The 17,979-nt window shown below is 41.8% G+C and overlaps 1 protein-coding gene across 1 annotated transcript; it reads left to right on the top strand.

Annotated features, from left to right (window-relative positions):
* Nucleotides 1-6,039: 6,039 nt before the first annotated feature.
* LOC127768905 (uncharacterized) lies at nucleotides 6,040-10,424 on the top strand. The gene is made up of 6 exons (XM_052294577.1): nucleotides 6,040-6,506; nucleotides 7,678-7,913; nucleotides 7,993-8,251; nucleotides 9,322-9,501; nucleotides 9,586-9,741; nucleotides 9,835-10,424. The coding sequence occupies exons 1-6, from the start codon at nucleotides 6,423-6,425 to the stop codon at nucleotides 10,006-10,008; spliced, it is 1,089 nt and encodes a 362-aa protein (XP_052150537.1). The 5' UTR covers nucleotides 6,040-6,422; the 3' UTR covers nucleotides 10,009-10,424.
* The last annotated feature ends 7,555 nt before the right edge of the window (nucleotides 10,425-17,979 follow it).

The following is a 17,979-nucleotide window of genomic DNA, read 5'->3' as shown; positions in this document are numbered from 1 at the left end:
ATGACATCGCTTATTTTCTTAATAAAAAATATGAAATCATTTATTTTGTTGTGATTTTTTTATTAAAGGTACTTAAAATGGTTTATATTTTTTCATATTTATATAATTTTTTAAATAAGATAAATCGTAAAACATATATTAAAAGTCTTTTTTTATAAACTCATAAATTTATTTATATTTAAGTGGACTACAGATAGAGTTGAAGGGAAATGTCATCTCTAGTACATCGTCATACAAGATAAAACATGCATGCATAACAAAACCATCTATTCAGAAGATAATGCCAGCTGAACTGAGAAAAACTTCCTCCAAGATAATCCAAACAGCCACCGTCGTACACTAAAATCCTAGAGGGGGTACTAATTAAGTTCATGATGTTTGACTTTTGATCCATATGATCGATATGATGACGTTGGCCGTTGCTAGCACTAGTGCACTACAGATCGCCTTCCATGGTGGATCATATCGATCGATCGATCGTGGTCCTTTTGTTAGTTCATTAATTTAACTGCTGGTGTTGGATCGTGATCTATAGTTTGTTACTAATATGGAGCAACTTAACGACGACCACGAAAATAAACAAAACTAGATGGATCAATCGATCTCCGTTGATAATTAATCCAACTGATAAAGCTATCTAGACGCCCCTGGGATTCGCTCAAGTTTTTGACTCGATATCGATCATCAGCTGATCCATGCATGCTAGCTATCTTGCAGTTTGGTACGACTCCATAATTAACCTTGCGTGATCACGAAACACGCATGGGTACGTAATTAAAACAAATTAGCCTATGGATGGTACATGCAGTGGCCGGCCATCATCCATTTGGAACTCTGGCCATAATCAGACTCCACGACCATGATATATTTAATTTAACAAATTATTAGAGGAGGAGGATTAAATGCGGAACAACTCACCACCACGTGACCTGCTCGCAACGTTCTACACTAGCTATTCCTTGTTTAATTTGAACAACTATATTGGTGAATTAACTTTTGAGGCCAAAAAACCACTCTCCTTTCTGTTTCTAAGCATCGTAATAACATTCATTTCTGTTTCTAAGCATCGTAAAAAATGTTATGCTTGTATGTGAATTAATTCCTTTCTTTCTTTTCTTGCTTGCTGCCCTTGTTTGCTGCATAGTTTCTCCTCAAAACACATAAATTAACTACTCCCCCCTACATTTTCAATGTATTTATTTAACATAAATAGCAAGGTTATTAATGAGTGAATTGCATTGGTTATTAATTAGCATTACACAAACTTATTAGACGGTGCATTTCAGTACATAAACATGCAAAAACTCATTGTGATACACAAACTAACAAAGACCAAAAGAGCACGACACGACTAATCTTACCAAGCTATGGATGCTGGTTAATAATATATATAGAATCTATTATATGACACTGAGTTTGTCACAAGTCTACGATTTACCACTGACTTTGTCACGTTCTACAATATGCCATCGAATTTTACTTAACCTCTACGATTTACCATCGTCATCCGGTTAGCCTACGTTAGTATTGTACAATTTTGTCCAAATAACCAAAATACCTCTAGGACAAAAATTCCAAAATATCATATTATAAACATCAGATTGTAAACATCCATCCAAAACTTGGCCAAAAACTTAAAATATGATATTTCGGAATTTTTGTCCAAATTTTAAAAGTTTTTGTCATATCCAAATTACATGTAAACTTTCAAAATTTGTATTAAGTTGGTCATTTTGGTCATTTGGAGAAAGTTCAAAAATTTGGACAAAAATTCTGAAATAGCAAAATTTAAGTTTTTGATTTACATGTATTTTGGTCATTTGGATAAAGTTGTATAGTACTAACGGAGGCTAATCAGGCGGCGATGACAAACCATAGAAGTTAAGCAAAAGTTGATGGCATACTGTAGAACGTGACAAAGCCAATAGTAAATTGTAGATCTGTGACAAAATCAGTGGCATATAATGGATTCTCTCTTAATAATATGTTGTGCACATATGAGGAGGGTACGGGGCATGCTATATTAATTTGTATATTGCACTCTCTTGGTCTTGGTTTGTATGAAAAAAAAGAGTTTGTGCATGCAAGTTCATGTACCACTTACCCATCTAACAATTTTGTGTACCGCCAATACAATCCACTATTATTAATTTTTCTTATATTTTCCTTGATTTCATACTCTTCTCGTAGTACACATATAGTAGAATATGTTTGAGGAGGTGGATTCTCATCCCTCGAGGGGATATCCCCTCATTTCATGCATGTCATCTAAAAAGTCATGTAAAAATTTGTAAAAATTGATAAAATAGGTTGGTATTTCAGGTTGCCAAGTCGACAACGGTTAGATAGGTTATCCCAAATATTGTACCGGTGTGATTATGATGAATAAGAGCAACACCGGCTTCGGCCAATAGGAGTAGCGCTATTACCTATCAGATAAGGGGCCCAAACCTGTATAAAAATCCTTGCCTCCATCTCTTTTACTTCAATCTCGCATATACCCTGGTACCAACGATCCCCATACTATACAAAATACTGTAGTCGCGATCTCAAACGTTGACACTATTCACAATCAAATTTATTAATCTTTTTAAGGGAAAACACATCACGAGACTGTGCCTTTTCATTAAATAAAGCGGGAGAAAAATACAGCCCCTATGGGCAAGAAAAGGGAAAAAAAAACTCTGTACACTATACAGTGTGAGGCGAAAAGTCACGTAAGCGCTTTGCTCCTGTCATTGCCCATGTTTGCGCCTCTTCATTTATTTTGGCAAAAAGGAAAGACGTCGTGGCCTCATCATGCTTGAAGATTCGTTGGTTACTCTCCTTCAAATCTCCAAAACAACAAGGAAGATGAGAGTGCGCAGTCCATTTCTGTAACTCCCGCTGTGTTTGCTAGAGATTCCCACCAGTCTGGGTCGCCTCCCATTCTCTAGGGTCAAGCTGTTGGTAAGCCACCCAGACAGCTAGCATGCTCCATATTCTTTTTGTGTATCTACAACTGACAACAAGATGTAGAGCCGTTTCGCCTTCTCTACGGCAGAGGGGACAAGGCCTATTATTTTGCCATCCTCTAATCGCGAGCCAGTCGAAGGTCCAAACCCTGTTTTGGATGACAAGCCATGCGCGGAATTTACATTTCCCCGGTGCCAAACTTTCCAAATGAGCGAGTCGAAAATCGTTTTTGGTGCCCCAAGGCACTATGCTGACGACGCCGAGTATTAGCCAAAATTTATTAATTTTGTTTCTACTTATTGAATTTGAATTTGTATGTTGGTGAATGTCATATCTCATATTGATTTATCATGTGATTTTTTAACAACTATTTAAATATCATATAAAAATAGAGGGGATAAAAAAGTTCCTCTATATGATGAACATGTAAGTTGGAGTATGTAAATTGCAAATCAACTGGTGGTTCAAGTTGTCCTTGAAAAAAAACAAAAACAAAACGGATCGGATGTCAGCATTGACACTCCTCCAATCCTTGGTGGCTGGACGGAATAGATCGATCCAGCTAGTATATGTTTTTGCAAGTTGGTGACAAACGCTGACTAGTCCTAGCCAAATGGACACTCGCAGTGGAGTGTACAGTATTACAACCGTAACCTGTACTACGTACGTACGTGTACCGTACGCATCGTCCTATATATCCGTGGCACGTGACATACGACCGACATGTGTGCACTGGCTGTGTGTACTCCGTACGCGCATTGACCGACTTGTTGGGTTTGGGTTCGATATATGAGAAAAAAAAAAAAAAGAAGCATGGAACCGATCGAGCTGCAGCGGGCGGCCGACGCTGCTGCCATCGATCTCGTCGCGTCGGTAACCGTGACTGCATGTTCCTCACCGTACGTTACGCCAACGTTAGCAAACGAGAAAAAAACGGCCGCCTCCCTCCTCTGTCGCATCGCCCGATCACTATCAACAAAGGAAAATGTCGTGTCTCGGGGTAACTTCTCTTCTGCGTGCGTAGCTAAAACATAATCGGAGCCAAGCGAAACGACATATGGTATATTTGTAAAAAAATAATAATTTATAATAAAATTTTTATATACGTGTTCTTAATGATCTAAAAGCAAATGCTGAGAAATAAACTTCGATAAAAAAAAACCTAAAAATCAGCTCCAAATTTAAGGTCGAAATTAAATTTTGGCTGATAAGCATAAGTATAAACGAAAAGATGATACCCAATGGCTTATCAGTACATAATTAATTAAATATTATTTTCTCCGTTTCACAATGTAAGTCATTCTAACATTTTCCACATTCATATGTCTAGATTCATTAACAACAATATGAATGTGGAAAATGCTAGAATGACTTACATTGTGAAACGGAGGAAGTATTGTTTAGTTTAACAAATTTTAAAAATAAATTAATATGAATTTTTAAAACAACTTTTTTTTAGATTTTTTTATAAAAATCATAATGCTTAATGATTCGGAAAACGTGCTTTCAGATAACGATGGAATAGAAGTTGGTAAACAAGAGTGAAAACAAGCTCTTACGAAATGACCCTATTTAGAAAAACGCAAAATCTAAACCGAGAGCGCTCTCGATTTAGTGTTAAAGAGCGAAGTACTCATTCGTGAGAGAAGGTCAAAGTGCTAATAGTGCGTGAGAGAAGGTCATGTGCTGCTAGTACAGCTACATGAGAAAAGGTCCACTTGTTACTAGTGCACACAATGCATGTCTATTTTTTTTCTTTTTATAGAATTTTCTCTCAAATTACTTATCCGATCTACAATCTGATTACACCATTACGTTTGTTGCAATTAAATCTTTACAACAAAATCTTACATGATTATATTATGATGAAAAACTATTTATATTTATAAATTACTTTTATTATATACATAAGTTACTTTTATCATATATATAAGTTACTTTGAGATTTGACTAAATTACTTCTATACATTCATAATGCTCTAAGTTGATTATGTTTATTATTGTTTTTAGTTAATTTTATATTTTGTGGACTTTATAAATCTTCTCTACATTTTACTTGCGAATTTACTCTACATAGTTTCTTATTTCAGCTCACTCAAAATATAATTATTTCTACTACAGAGAGTTACTCCCCCCGTTTCATAATGTAAGTTATTTTAGCATTGCCCACATTCATATAGATGTTAATGAATCTAGATATAGTTCTAAATTAAAGTTACTTTCTTTTTGTTATAAGTTACTTCTATAATATATGTAAATTAGTAAATTACTTTTAAGCTTTATTGAATTTACTTTTATATATCTAAGAAGTAACTTACTGAAATCTAGAAGTAATTTAGACATATCATAAAAGTAATTTTTGATTTTTCATCAAAATATAATCATGTGAGATCTTGTTGTAAAGATTTAATTGTTACGAATACAACGGCGTAATCGGATTATAAATCGGATGAGTAATTTAAGAGAAACTTCTATAAGAAGAAAAAAAATACATAGATATTGAGTGTACTAGTAGTTTTTTTTGGAAAGAAGGGTGTCTCTCTTTAGCACTATTCAGCTAGCACTCTCGGTGTAGTTGTGTACTTATAAAAACCACTGAAAGGACCTCAGTTAGAAAATGCTAATAACACGAGGACCGAAGTGCACACAATTAATTCTTTTCTGAAAGCTCATAAAATTGATTCAAAAATTTAAGCAAAGAGTACATATAGAAGGAAAAAATATTCCCAGAACATTGCCTTACAAAAGGATATAGAGTTCCAGCGTTTCGTTTCGTTTCGCTTAGCGTATCCTTATTCTTACGGTTTATTCGCAACGAAAAGTTTTTTATAACTGTAATTTTTATATGAGTCAGTAAAAAATAAGCTTTGATAAACTTAAAATACCACAAAATATTTCAAAATTATAAGGAGAAGTAAAAACGAAACGAGATAAGTTTGAGTAGCACTTGCAATCCCAAAGCTGATGCTGCTGACCTAGTTAGAAAATGCTATTTGCACAAGGACCCGAATGCACAAAACGGACTAGAGAACTCTTTTAAAGCGAAGTCAGCAGCAGTAGTCAGTTCCACTCCTACTAGTACTTCTCTCCACCGTACGCGAGCCTGAGCCGAGCCGAGGAGCTAAAGCCTCCAAAACTCGCCCAGTCTCCAAAGCGAGAGACAGCTCATCGCCCATTCGCCCTCGCGCCGCGCCGCGCCGCCCGCCGCCGCCTCGCCTTGCCTCCTCCGCCGCCACCGGCGCTAGAGCCGACGCTGCTGCAGCGGAGAGTGCGGTGCCCTCCTCCTCCTCCTCCCCCGCGCGCGCGGCGGCGGCGGCGGGGGTTTCCGGAGTTAATGCGCCCGTGAAGAGGTGGCCGCGTCGGCGTCGGCGGAGAGAGGGAGAGGGAGAGCGAGTCTTTTGTGCGGGTGGTTGGGGCGTGGGCGGTGGCGTGTTCAAGGCGGGGAGCTACGTTTCCTGCCGGAGGAGATGGGGGGTTCCAAGGCGGAGGAGAAGCCCGCCGGCGGCGGCGGCGGCGGCGAGGATTGGTGGTGCTACCAGTTCGGCAACAAGGTGAGATTTTCTTTTTTCTTTTTATTTTTCTCATTTTTTTCTCCACTGTTTTTTGCTTCAGTTCCAGTGTTCCACCCACCTTCCCTTGCTAGCTTCAAGGACGAATCCTTGCAAACTTTATCCTTTGTTGTCATTTCTGCCTGCATTCGCCGCTGCCTTGTAGTTAAGTTCATCGTTTTCTCCTTCGTTTCAAGAAACTTAAAACTTCGGCCAAATTTTTGGTGAGAGCCGCGTGAGGAGAGTAAAGAGGATAATAAATTCCTCTTGGGTGTTGCTTTAATGCGGAGCGGTTTCGATTTGTCGGCCGTCTGATCTAAATCTTTAATTATCTTGTTTAAATCTTTTTTTTCCGTTTCTGTCTCTCATCTTAGTACAGTACCGGTTTGTACCTAAAATGTTCTTCAGACCGGGGATGAGCACGATTTCTTGCATTTCTTCTTCTTCTTCTTCTTTTGGGCTTAAGTTTTCTAGCCCTGTGTTTCTATTGGTGGACACGTTTGGAATCTCTTTTCATTTCTGGTATCCTGCTAGCTATACGTAATCGTGCAATTTATCATTCATGCCCCGTTTGATGTGCAATTTTTTGTTTTTGTTGGGTTAAATGTATGTTTTTATTTTCTCTATTTTCCAATTGGTCAAGTATTTTGTATTTCGCCTGTCAATTCTTGCATTTCTTCCATCCCAGTCAAAGACTAGTGGGGATAAATCTTGGGGGTACAGTAAGTGAGTAATAATACAGTTAGGAGAAGGAACACTTAAAGATTGGTAGTTTGGTAGTACTGCACAGTACACAGAAAAAGGGGATTTTTGATTCTTTGGCTTGTGATCCATTATTGATTAAGGAATATGATGTTGGACAGGTACATGGGCCATTTGCCCTCTTTTGGAGGTAACACCTGGGTTAGTTCAGTTTATGAATGAAGGACCAGTTACCTTTCAAAATCTGATCTTTCCTGTTTGTTTCCCTGTCATGCCAACATAGATGCTTCTAACTTCATATGCTTGAAAAATGATTATGTAATCGCTCTTGATTATATCTATGGATTATAACTTGTAGGTCTGGAGCAGAAAGCTAAAATAAATCAAGTGTTAGTTGTGATGTGCCTATAGATCTGAGTAGCTCTGTTTTGTTTCTACTGATTAACTTGTATTGATTGGACCTTCTTCGCAGGACGCATTGATTGTGAAGTCCTCTAAGAAATCACCCCTCGCATTGAGAATGGTTGTTTTCGCTATGACTATGATCTGCGGGATATTTATCTGCACGATGTGTATGAAGCAACTAGGAAGTGATAGCTTGTCTAGAATAGTGAAGATCGAGGTTGCAGAACAGCTATGCAATAAGTCTGCAATCCTGCATTCAGAGGTTCACTTTGTGCATTACCCACAACCGATAACTTATAGCAGGTGAGAGTTGTGCTGCAGTGGTTTATGCTATGCTATATACTTTGATTGTGTAATGTTTGATATGATTTTTTTTTCTTAGGAGTGAATGCAAGTGTACACCTGTCCGGTTCTTCGCGATTATCTCGTCGCAACGTTCTGGAAGTGGCTGGTTTGAAACTCTTCTTAACAGCCATATGAATGTTAGCTCCAATGGTGAAATTTTCTCTTCAAAAGAAAGGAGAAGTAACATTTCATCTATAACAAAGACACTGGATAAGGTGTACAATTTGGATTGGAATAGTAGTGCTTCTAAGAATGAATGCACTGCTGCTGTTGGCTTAAAATGGATGCTTAATCAGGTGAGAAGAAGAGTGAAATCTAGATTAACATTTTGTTTTTTTTAATTCACCCTCCTTGCCCTTCCTCGAAGTTTGTTATTTTTTTTACTTGATAAGCAAAAGTATACCCCAAGTAAACTAAATATTAGACCACATTTTACTCAATTTATGAAACTATGGAATAGTTTCATGTGGCCCTGTTCGGTTCAGTTGTATCTCAATGATCATGACTGGGCAAGAATCTCTTCCAGTACTGTTGGCTGCTGCTGACACACATGCATGTTCCATTCTAGATGCTTGTGATTTAGGTATGCTTTATTGAATATCATGTAGCGAGTACGGCCTTGCTTGTAATTTAGGAACTGCCGGCTTGTTTGCCATGAATTGACTCTTTTGTGCAATCATGAACACGATCGATCTCTTGATTTATGCATCCTGTTGTTCTCAAGGAGATTGAGTATAGGTGTTATGGCTTGGTCCCCCCCTTAGTAATAACTCTCATTCCCAATGTAGTGACATCTGTTGTGTGCACAATACAATTACAATCCTGCTTCTACTATCCATAACTATGCTTGATGGAGCATATGGAAATACAACCCATTCTTGTGGTAGAGCATTTTCCAGTCATGGCTAGAAAATGACATCCTTCTACACCAGCCAGAGTAGTACCCTTTTTTCTGATATGGTTACCTGTTAATGCATTCAAATATTACTCCTTTTTATGTGCTTAACTCTGGATGAGATCACACATGAATATGATTGTTAGGGTGTCATGCTCTCTGTTATTATCCTGAAAACACCGTCATTATTGAAACTGAGGTAGTCAAGACCCTGCTGGTTTAAACAAAGTGCGGTGTGCATGGTGTTATGTGATAGTTTCGAATTATAACTTTTTAATTAAGTAGATCTGGACACACATAGACTTACAATCTCCATAATGGCTATAATCCTTTGTAGAAGTACCTTCTATTCCAGGTTTCACCATATCAGTATAAATGCTTTATGCATAGACAAATCAAACTAACTAATCATGCACATGGTTAAAATGATGGCAAAGCAGAATAAGCATTCCTCTGATATTATGTCTTCAGGGTCTTGTGGCAAATCATGCTGATATAGCTGACTACTTCAATCGAAGAGGAGTCTCTGCAATATTTCTCTTCAGGCGGAACCTCCTCCGTCAGTTGGTATCTCAACTTGCGAATAATCATGACAGATACCTCAAGCAGTTGAATGGAACGCACAAGGCCCATGTTCACACGGCATATGAGGTAGTACTTGCCCAATTATGGCTTGCAAATTTCTGTACTACCCCTGGTCAGAATTTGATCTGTATTTTCTACCTTGTTATGCAGGCCAGTATACTTGCAAGATATAAGCCCAGACTCAACACAACATCATTAATACGGAGTCTGAAACAAGTAGATGATTACACCCATGATGCTCTTGAAAATCTAAAGAGTATCAACCACATTACTATCTACTATGAGGATCTCATCCGAAATAGAACAGTTGAGTTTTGCGGATAATCTGTCGAGTGATAATGTGTAGCTGTTGCATTTCATCATGCTGCTTACATGTATTGCCTTGTCTTGCACCTGCAGAAACTTCTTGATGTCCTGGATTTCCTCAAAGTGCCAAGGAGCAAACTAGTCAGCCGACACGTGAAGATACACACCAAACCACTTTCGGAGCAAATTGAAAATTGGGATGAAGTCTACAATGCTCTAAATGGCACTCAGTATGAGAGCTTCTTGAATGCTGACTACAGAATATGACAGTGTGCCTTCACACTCCCTGTATAGATATATCCTTTTTCTTGTTACATTTCTTTTTAAAATAGCTGGCCTTGATGTGCCTGGCGAAAATTTTGATGGTGCATTGCCACGGTTGCCCACGAGTGTTCTTTGATAGGTTCACTAATTGTCATAGCAGGGTTTTGTTTTTTGTTTTATGTTTTCTGTAACTGATATGCTCAGGATTCTAATCTTGTGTATTGCAGTGCTTATTCTTCTCCCATGTTAATGATATGCATGTTTCCAGCTCAAAAATAAGAACTATCCATCCATCATCCATGTTAGCTCTGACTTGGATCTTTCCTGCTCAGGTTAATGCTACCGAGTTATCTGATGTTAATAGGCTATTGTGCTCTTGACGATTCAGAACTGTAACAGTATGGTACTACAAGACTAAATTTCGCGTTACTTCGTAGTGGTGTTGTTTCTCTCTCTCTCTCTCTCTCTCTCTCTTTTTTTTTTATTTTTTTTTTTGAGAACCGTAGTGGTGTTGTTTCGATTTTGGCATCAGCACCTTCTGCAGAGGCGTTTGAGCTGTTTGATTACTGAAGCTTGACATTTCCAACATAAATTCAATTTAACAGTGAAACGGAATCTTCTCTTGCAAAAATCAGGAAACTATCCCGTGTTCCAACTGTTCCTACATATATATATTTCAGGAATACCATTATACCGTCCCAAATTCATACCAGTAACTATCATTGGACAGAGACTTTCACCCTGCATCTCGCGTAGATGTCACTGCTAGTAGGTTAGTACTGAAAAACTGGCAAGAAACTTCCAGCTTTCCTGCTTGAAGTTTCTGAAGATTATGCAGTCTCTTTCAGATTCAGTCATTTTCTGCGAGTACCCTTAAAACAACCTGGACATTTCGTCGTTCGGTATTCCCAAACAAACAAAATTATATTGAAGCTGCTTGGTGTTGACTGACTTCTCTTGAGTTGACCTGACGTCAATTCCTATTTTGAGTGCCTGTATTTTCAGAGAACACGGAAAAATGACTTGCGTTGGGATCACGGTACAACAGTATGCTCTGAATTTTCAGCAGAGTTATCACTGTCCAAGGGGGTAGATAAACTGGACTTTGTAGTTTGTAGATAGTGTTTTTAAGCTGAATTTAGAGGACAGACATTTATACAGTAGTATGTCATCTACAAAAGTTTGGAATGCATTTTTTTTTTCTAGATTGATAATACAACATTTTGCGTTCGGCAGAAGTTCCCAACTTCTATCACCTTATCACCTTATTTTCTGGACGCATGCTTCTCGAACTTCTAAACGGTGTTTTTTAGAAAAAAAAATAGGAAAAATGCTTTAAAATATCATATTAATCCATTTACAAGTTTTTTTAATATTTAATTAATCACGCACTAATGAGTCATTTGTTTTACATGGTGGGCCAAAAAGTTTTCAACCCATACATTCGAACTCAGGCCCCAGGCTTGTTTCCAGTGAAAATATTCTGTACTGGATAATGCCAACCAGGTTGAGGAAAAAAGTACACCGAAGGTCCTTCAACTTGTTAGTTAGATACAAAATCGTCCCCAACTACAAAACCGGACATCCGGCGTCCCTCAACTTACAAAACCAGTCACAATAGATCCCTCGGCGGTTTTGATCCCGGTTTTATCCCACGTGGTGGCTGACTCAGCGTGGGACCCAGATGTCAGGATGCCACGTCATCCCTCCCTTCCTCCTCTCTTTCCCTCTCTCACTTCTCTCCTCATGGGCAGGTCATGCCGTGACGCGCGTCGAGTGCCGCGGCCACCACCACTGTGACCTGCGGCAGCGAGGGGCAGGCGCAGCGGAGCGGGACGGTGAGGTTGTCACCGGCAACGAAGCCGATGGCTGGTGCTGCTGCTCGTCGTCGTCTTCTTCGTCCACAACTTACCGGAGCACGCCAGGTTCGACGGGGTGCCCGCGAGCACCATTGCCATGAGCTCAACCGCAAGGTGCTCGAGCTTGCCCCGTGCACCGTTGGCGCCAGCTTCCAGCTGCCGACCAAGATATCAACAAGCGAAGAGACGACGGCGGCGAGGAACTGCCAAGGCGACCAGAAGGTGGGGACCCAGATCGCCGCCATCTTCCTCGGCGGCCCCGACGACCGGGAGTCGGTGGCGTTCGCATGCCACCTCGCCAAGAACGACGGCGCCATCAGGCTGACCGTCATCCGCCTTGTGCTATTGGCGTCGTCACTCATGACGGCATCGCCAACGCTGCATACATAGTTAGCTAAGGCTTTGTGCTATGCTAGTACGTGCATGTGTTGCATGAGCTAGTGGAGCAAGTCTATCGGTTGGTTAGCTTAATTTGTGCATGCATGCAGCTGGTAGTGGATCGACTGGAGCATGCATGTGTGGCACGACCTCCGCTGCCAGCTCCAAGCCAAGGAGAATCTCGCCGTCGCAAGCAAGTGCAGAAACTCACACCATCACCCCTCCAAGCACAGACGAAACTCACTGCCGAAACTCGCCGGGCACCTCCTCCAGCTCATGCACGCGGCTGGGCGGCGGCCGGAGATCGAACTCATCGCCATCGTCATCGTGAGGCGGCGGTGAAGGCGTGGCTCTCCTTGTTCGCGGCTGCACAAGTTGGCCAGGGAGCCGTTGCACGTGTGGCTCCAGCTCCGCCACCGCGGTCTCCCGCAGCTCCGCCCCGCCAAACGGCAGCCACATCGGCGGCGCCGTCATCTTCGATCTCCCCTTCCTCTGCCGCCTCTCCCGGACCGGCTACTGGCAGTGGGAGAACTGTTGAGAATATAGGCATATAATGATTTAATATATTCCATAAATAAATCATGACATTACAGATGTATACTAGCATTAACGCATCATTAGATCTACACATGTAAACTAAGCAGTAAAACATGAACATATCAAATATGCGCAATATATCGAACATGTACCGAGGTGGCGGAAAGACCGGTTGCTCGGCAGGAACTACTTGCAGTTGCGAGCGTCGACGAAGGCGCGCAGCACTCGAGCGGAGAGGAAGGCGAGCCGTCGCGGACAAACAGGAAGCAGTCGCGCGAAGTGCTTCCCAAAAACCTTATTGCCACCTTCTCCCGGTGCAGGACGTCGAAGGCAGAGGTTCCGGCGACCTGCTCTCCCGATCGCCGGTGCACGCTGGCGAGCGGGATGGAGTAGTCTACGAGCGACGGCGCAACACAGAGGAGGAGGCAAACCCTAGATTGATTTCGCGTGTGTTGCGTGAAGGCGGTGGCACGGTTTATATAGAGATAGGTCGCTTGATCAGGGCGCCCGCACGATCTCCACTTTGCGTAACCGAGCCGGATAAGTCGCGCGTAACTTATCCGGACTCCACGCCGTTTTCACGCACCGGATTTTTTGGAATGTTTCCAACAACAAAACAAATCTGAATTTTCTTGCAGCAAAACAAAACTGCAAAAGGAGGCTGCATCTGCGCAAGGGTGAGGAGCCAATTTTGCGGACCATTCGACGCGTACGTCGTGCACGCGCGCCGCCTGCCCTGCCTTGCAGGGCCGAGCTAGGCCTGCCCTGCGAGGCGAGCGAGCGCGTGCGTGTTCCCCCTCTTCTCTCCACCACACATGCTTCAAGTGGCTAGGAGGACATCCTCCCTTTTAAGGAGGTCCCCCTCTTCTAGAATAAGCAAGGTGGTACTAACATCCATATGCATGCCATCCCATGAGGTGGGCTTTTGTAATTTTCCAAAGAATTAATCTTCGAATGGGCCTTAGCCCATCTATTAATTCCAACAAGAACCACCACCGCCGGCCGAAGCTAGCCAAGGGCACCAGCGGTGGCCGCCTCGCCATCTCCATCAGCAGCTACGGCGACAGCTAGATCTCCACTCTGCCGTCGGCCGCGTCGACCCTCTTCCCTACCGCGCCGATGGAGCCGCCGCCGCTGCATTGGCCCTCGGACCTCCTCTCCATCGCGCTCCTCCTTCGCCAGCCGCCGGCCGTGCCGGCGTCGCCGCCTCACCCCGACGACGACCGCCGCGCTCCTCCCCGTGCGACGGCAGCCATCGGCGGCGCCGCCCGTCCCATCGGCCCTCCTCTCCGCGCCGCTCCTTCCCCGTCAGCCGCCGGCCACGCCAGCCCTCCTCCACGCGACGCTGCCGTCATCCACGCCCAAAGGAAAGAGGAAGAGAGAGAAGAGGGGAAAAAGAGAAAGGGTGATGACGTGATCTATCTGACATGTGGGGCCCACATGGGTCCCATGCTGAGTCAACCGCCTCGTGGGATAAAACAGGGGTCAAAACAGCCAATGGACCTTTTCTGACCGGTTTTGTAAGTTGGGGGACGCCGGATGTTCGGTTTTACGGTTGGGGGACGATTTTGTATCTGGCTAACAAGTCGAGGGACCTTCAGTGTACTTTTTCCGCCAGATTGATGCACTGGTACTATAGCTACTACTTGAAGGCCCAACGCACAAATACATTTGGGTCTAAATAGGTTTCAAATTCGATTCATGGGCCAATTTTATAGTCTGGAATGTCAGCCTTACACGGTTGTTGTTGCACGTACAGGTCTAACACTACAGATGTTTATTTATATGTTGTGTGATGACTAAATTCTGTTGGGTCGTTAAGTTTTATGCTTGTAAATGACTAAAAAGGTATCTCTTCGTCATTTGCACTGTCATAGAACGGGGAATTTTGCTACTGAAAAGCATGTCATGTCCAAATCTTGGAACTGAATTAAGCAGGAATTTTTTTTTCAGAAATGCCCCACCAACCCGCATAAAGGATATACCACCTTTTTTGCGCACAGCGAGTTTTGTAAGGAGCTATAGTAATAGAACTTTTAACATGCGGTATTATCAATTGATCACTAATTAATATACACAATAATACAGTCATGGATTGGTTGTTAGACAGAATGATGACGAGCTAAAAGTATTGTAAAAAATGTTTAGTAATGTATGACCACATTCCTTCACTGTTTCTGCCAAAGAGAGTAGAAAGTTCAGTTATATCGTTGAGCTAATTTCTCAACCACCTACTTATGTTTTAGGATCCCAGCACTGTACAAATAATTTGAGATCACAGTACTATACTCCCTCAGTCGTAAAATTAACATAAAGGATTTTAGTTAGATGAGACACATTCTAATATCACGAATCTGAACAAAGATCATATCCAGATTTATATATGTCTTATCTAACCAAAATCTCTCGAAGCAAAAGAGCACATTGCTTGTGTTGCTGTCAAAATCCTCCAGCTGCCTCATGGGCTCATGGCGGTCCTCAGGAAAAAAATAATAATTTGAAGAAATAAAATGATATTGTGTCCCTATGACTTCTTAAATTTGTAGTTGGCTTGCTAGCTAAACAAGTATAGATCGAACGAACCGAAACATGCGAGAAAACTAACCAAATGAACAAACTGAACTACTACTCTATTTTTTAATAATATATGACGTTGTTAGCTTTTGACAATTAAACGTTTGATCAGCTATCTTATTCAATCTTTTCTAAATATAAGAAAAATTTAAGTCATGCATAAAAAGAACTTTTGACGATATATCAAGTCTTAATAACATAAATGATAATTATATTTTTTTCGAACAATATGAATAATCAAACATATTTTTCAAAAGTCCACACTGTTATATATATCAAAAGACGAATAGTTTCGTTAGGCTAACCACAATCAGAGCCACGCTATGTCATGCCTCAATCAACCATTTCAGTCTAGGAACCTGTCAATCCATTCATGCCATAGTGCAGCATGACCTTGAATTAGACCTTGGCAGCACAGGGCCCATCATTTACTGTCCTGACAGCACCAGGAAAGCATAACTTCGTCAGGCTGTGTTTAGTTCATACTGAAGTTTAGAAGTTTAATTGAAATTGGTACGATGTGATAGAAAAGTTGTGTATGAAAGATTTGATGTGATGGAAAGTTAAAAATTTGAAAAAAAAACTTTGGAACTAAACAGGACATGAGATCCACGGCTCTTCACAGGGGACCAAGTTATGCAGATGTGGGTACGAATCTTTGAGCTGGCGTATCGAAGTAACTCGTCACATATTCGCACTGTGAAGGCCCTTCATTAAGGACACATTTCAAACTGATTGAAGAAAAAATGCATTCATTCTCATTCATTTTTGTTCTTTTGGGGGGAAAAGGACACATTTCAGGGACTAATTAAATTAAAGTTAGATAAACTGAAACCAACTACTAGTTGGTAATTAATTAAATCAAAGTACTTATAGTTACTACAAGCAGCCTCCTGCCAACCCCATTTTTGTTGGTGAAGGCGTGGCCGGCGCCGGGACTGTGCCCGGGCGCCGTCGGCCGGGCGTCCTCGACGATCCCGACGCCGCCGCCGCCGCCGCCGCTCTCGGCGGCGTCGGGCGAGAGCGTGCCCTGGGTCATCGCCGTCGTCGTCCCCTTGCCGCCGCCGGCGGCAGCTTCTTCGACGTCGCCGCCGGAACGCGGTGCCGACGACGACGACGATAGCAGGTGTCTCTGCTGCTGCGCCGCCGCCGCCGCCGCCGCCTCCGCAATGAGAGGTCTTCCCTGTGAGCACACGATGATCATGTCGGAGGAAAGGAAGAAGATGATCCCAAGGACGAAGATGAGATTCAGCTTAGAGGAGGACATTTTTTTGGCAAGGTTAGCTAGTATTAGCTCTGAAGCAAATCACAGTGCAAGTTAAGCTAAGCTACCTAGTGATGAGCTTAATGAGGAGTGTTATACTAGCTAGCTAGTGTGGGGATTGCTATGAGGTAATCACACCCACTAATCCTTTGCTATTTATAGCATATGTTATGCATAACTAGGATATATTTAATGGAGTTAAGATAAGCTTAGATTGGGAGCATGTACGGAGAAGGAATCTTTGTGCATAATTAAATAGGGCTGCATATGCATTAGCTTAGCTATGCCGAGGAAAGGTGCTAGTACTATACGGCTTATAGCTAAAGTCGAACACAAACTCTCCTTTTTTTGCATGCTGCATGGTAGGTATTTATGGAACTGGCCACAAGTGTTCATCAGCAATGCACTAACCGCGCACCATGCATGTGGCACCGTTACGTTGCAAAATCTAGCTAGTGTTATACTGTACTTATATAGAACTTGATGTATATTTTTGCCAAGTGTTCAAAAAGTAAATAAGAGAGAATGAACTAATGGATTCTAGTATACTACTCCCTCCGTTTCTAAATATTTGACGCGGTTGACTTATTTTTAAATATGTTTGACCGTTCGTCTTATTCAAAAAGTTTAATTAATTATTAATTTTTTTATCATTTGATTCATTGTTAAATATACTTATATGTATACATATAGTTTTACATATTTTATAAAATTTTTTTGAATAAAACAAACGGTCAAACATATGCTAAAGAGTTAACGGTGTCAAATATTTAGAAACGGATGGAGTAATATTCAACACTACTGTTTCCTTCTGTGATCAGCTAGGCAGACTCGTTAACGGTGCCAGCGGTCTAATGGTTAGATCAGGTACATTTCTAGTGAACAAGGCGACTACAATTAGGATCGAGTTGGGCTGGTTGGCGGTGCCGATGGCAGCTGAGGTATTTCTGGTGAGCAAGGCGACAACAATTGGGAGCGGCAAAGGCAGAGGCGTGACGTTGGATTTATGGCCAAAGTGCCGCTAGATCTAAGGTGTCCGTGCCTAAAACTACTCGTGCAGTGGCAAACAGCTTTGACGGGCTGTCCTGGGCTTCTTCTTCTCTACCTCCATTAGATGATGTCGGCAAGCGAAGGCACTAAGGGTCGGGAGCTGCTTGATTTGGATGATGGTAGGGGATGATGAGCTAAAAAAAAAATACAAATATTAGGGAACAATTTAATATCAAATAATTAGAAGGTGAGGTTTCGAACCCAGGTCGTCTAGCCCACCATCTTGTGGAGCTAGCCGGAAGACCCCTGAGCGTTTCTCAGGGGGATGATGAGCTAGTCAGAGGTGGATGCATGGAACGCGGATAACAGGAT

The sequence above is a fragment of the Oryza glaberrima genome, chromosome 3 (assembly GCF_000147395.1).
Source record: "Oryza glaberrima chromosome 3, OglaRS2, whole genome shotgun sequence".
NCBI lineage: Eukaryota > Viridiplantae > Streptophyta > Magnoliopsida > Poales > Poaceae > Oryza > Oryza glaberrima.
The sequence above is the reverse complement of the archived record's forward strand: the minus strand, read 5'-3'. Positions and strand labels throughout refer to the sequence as shown.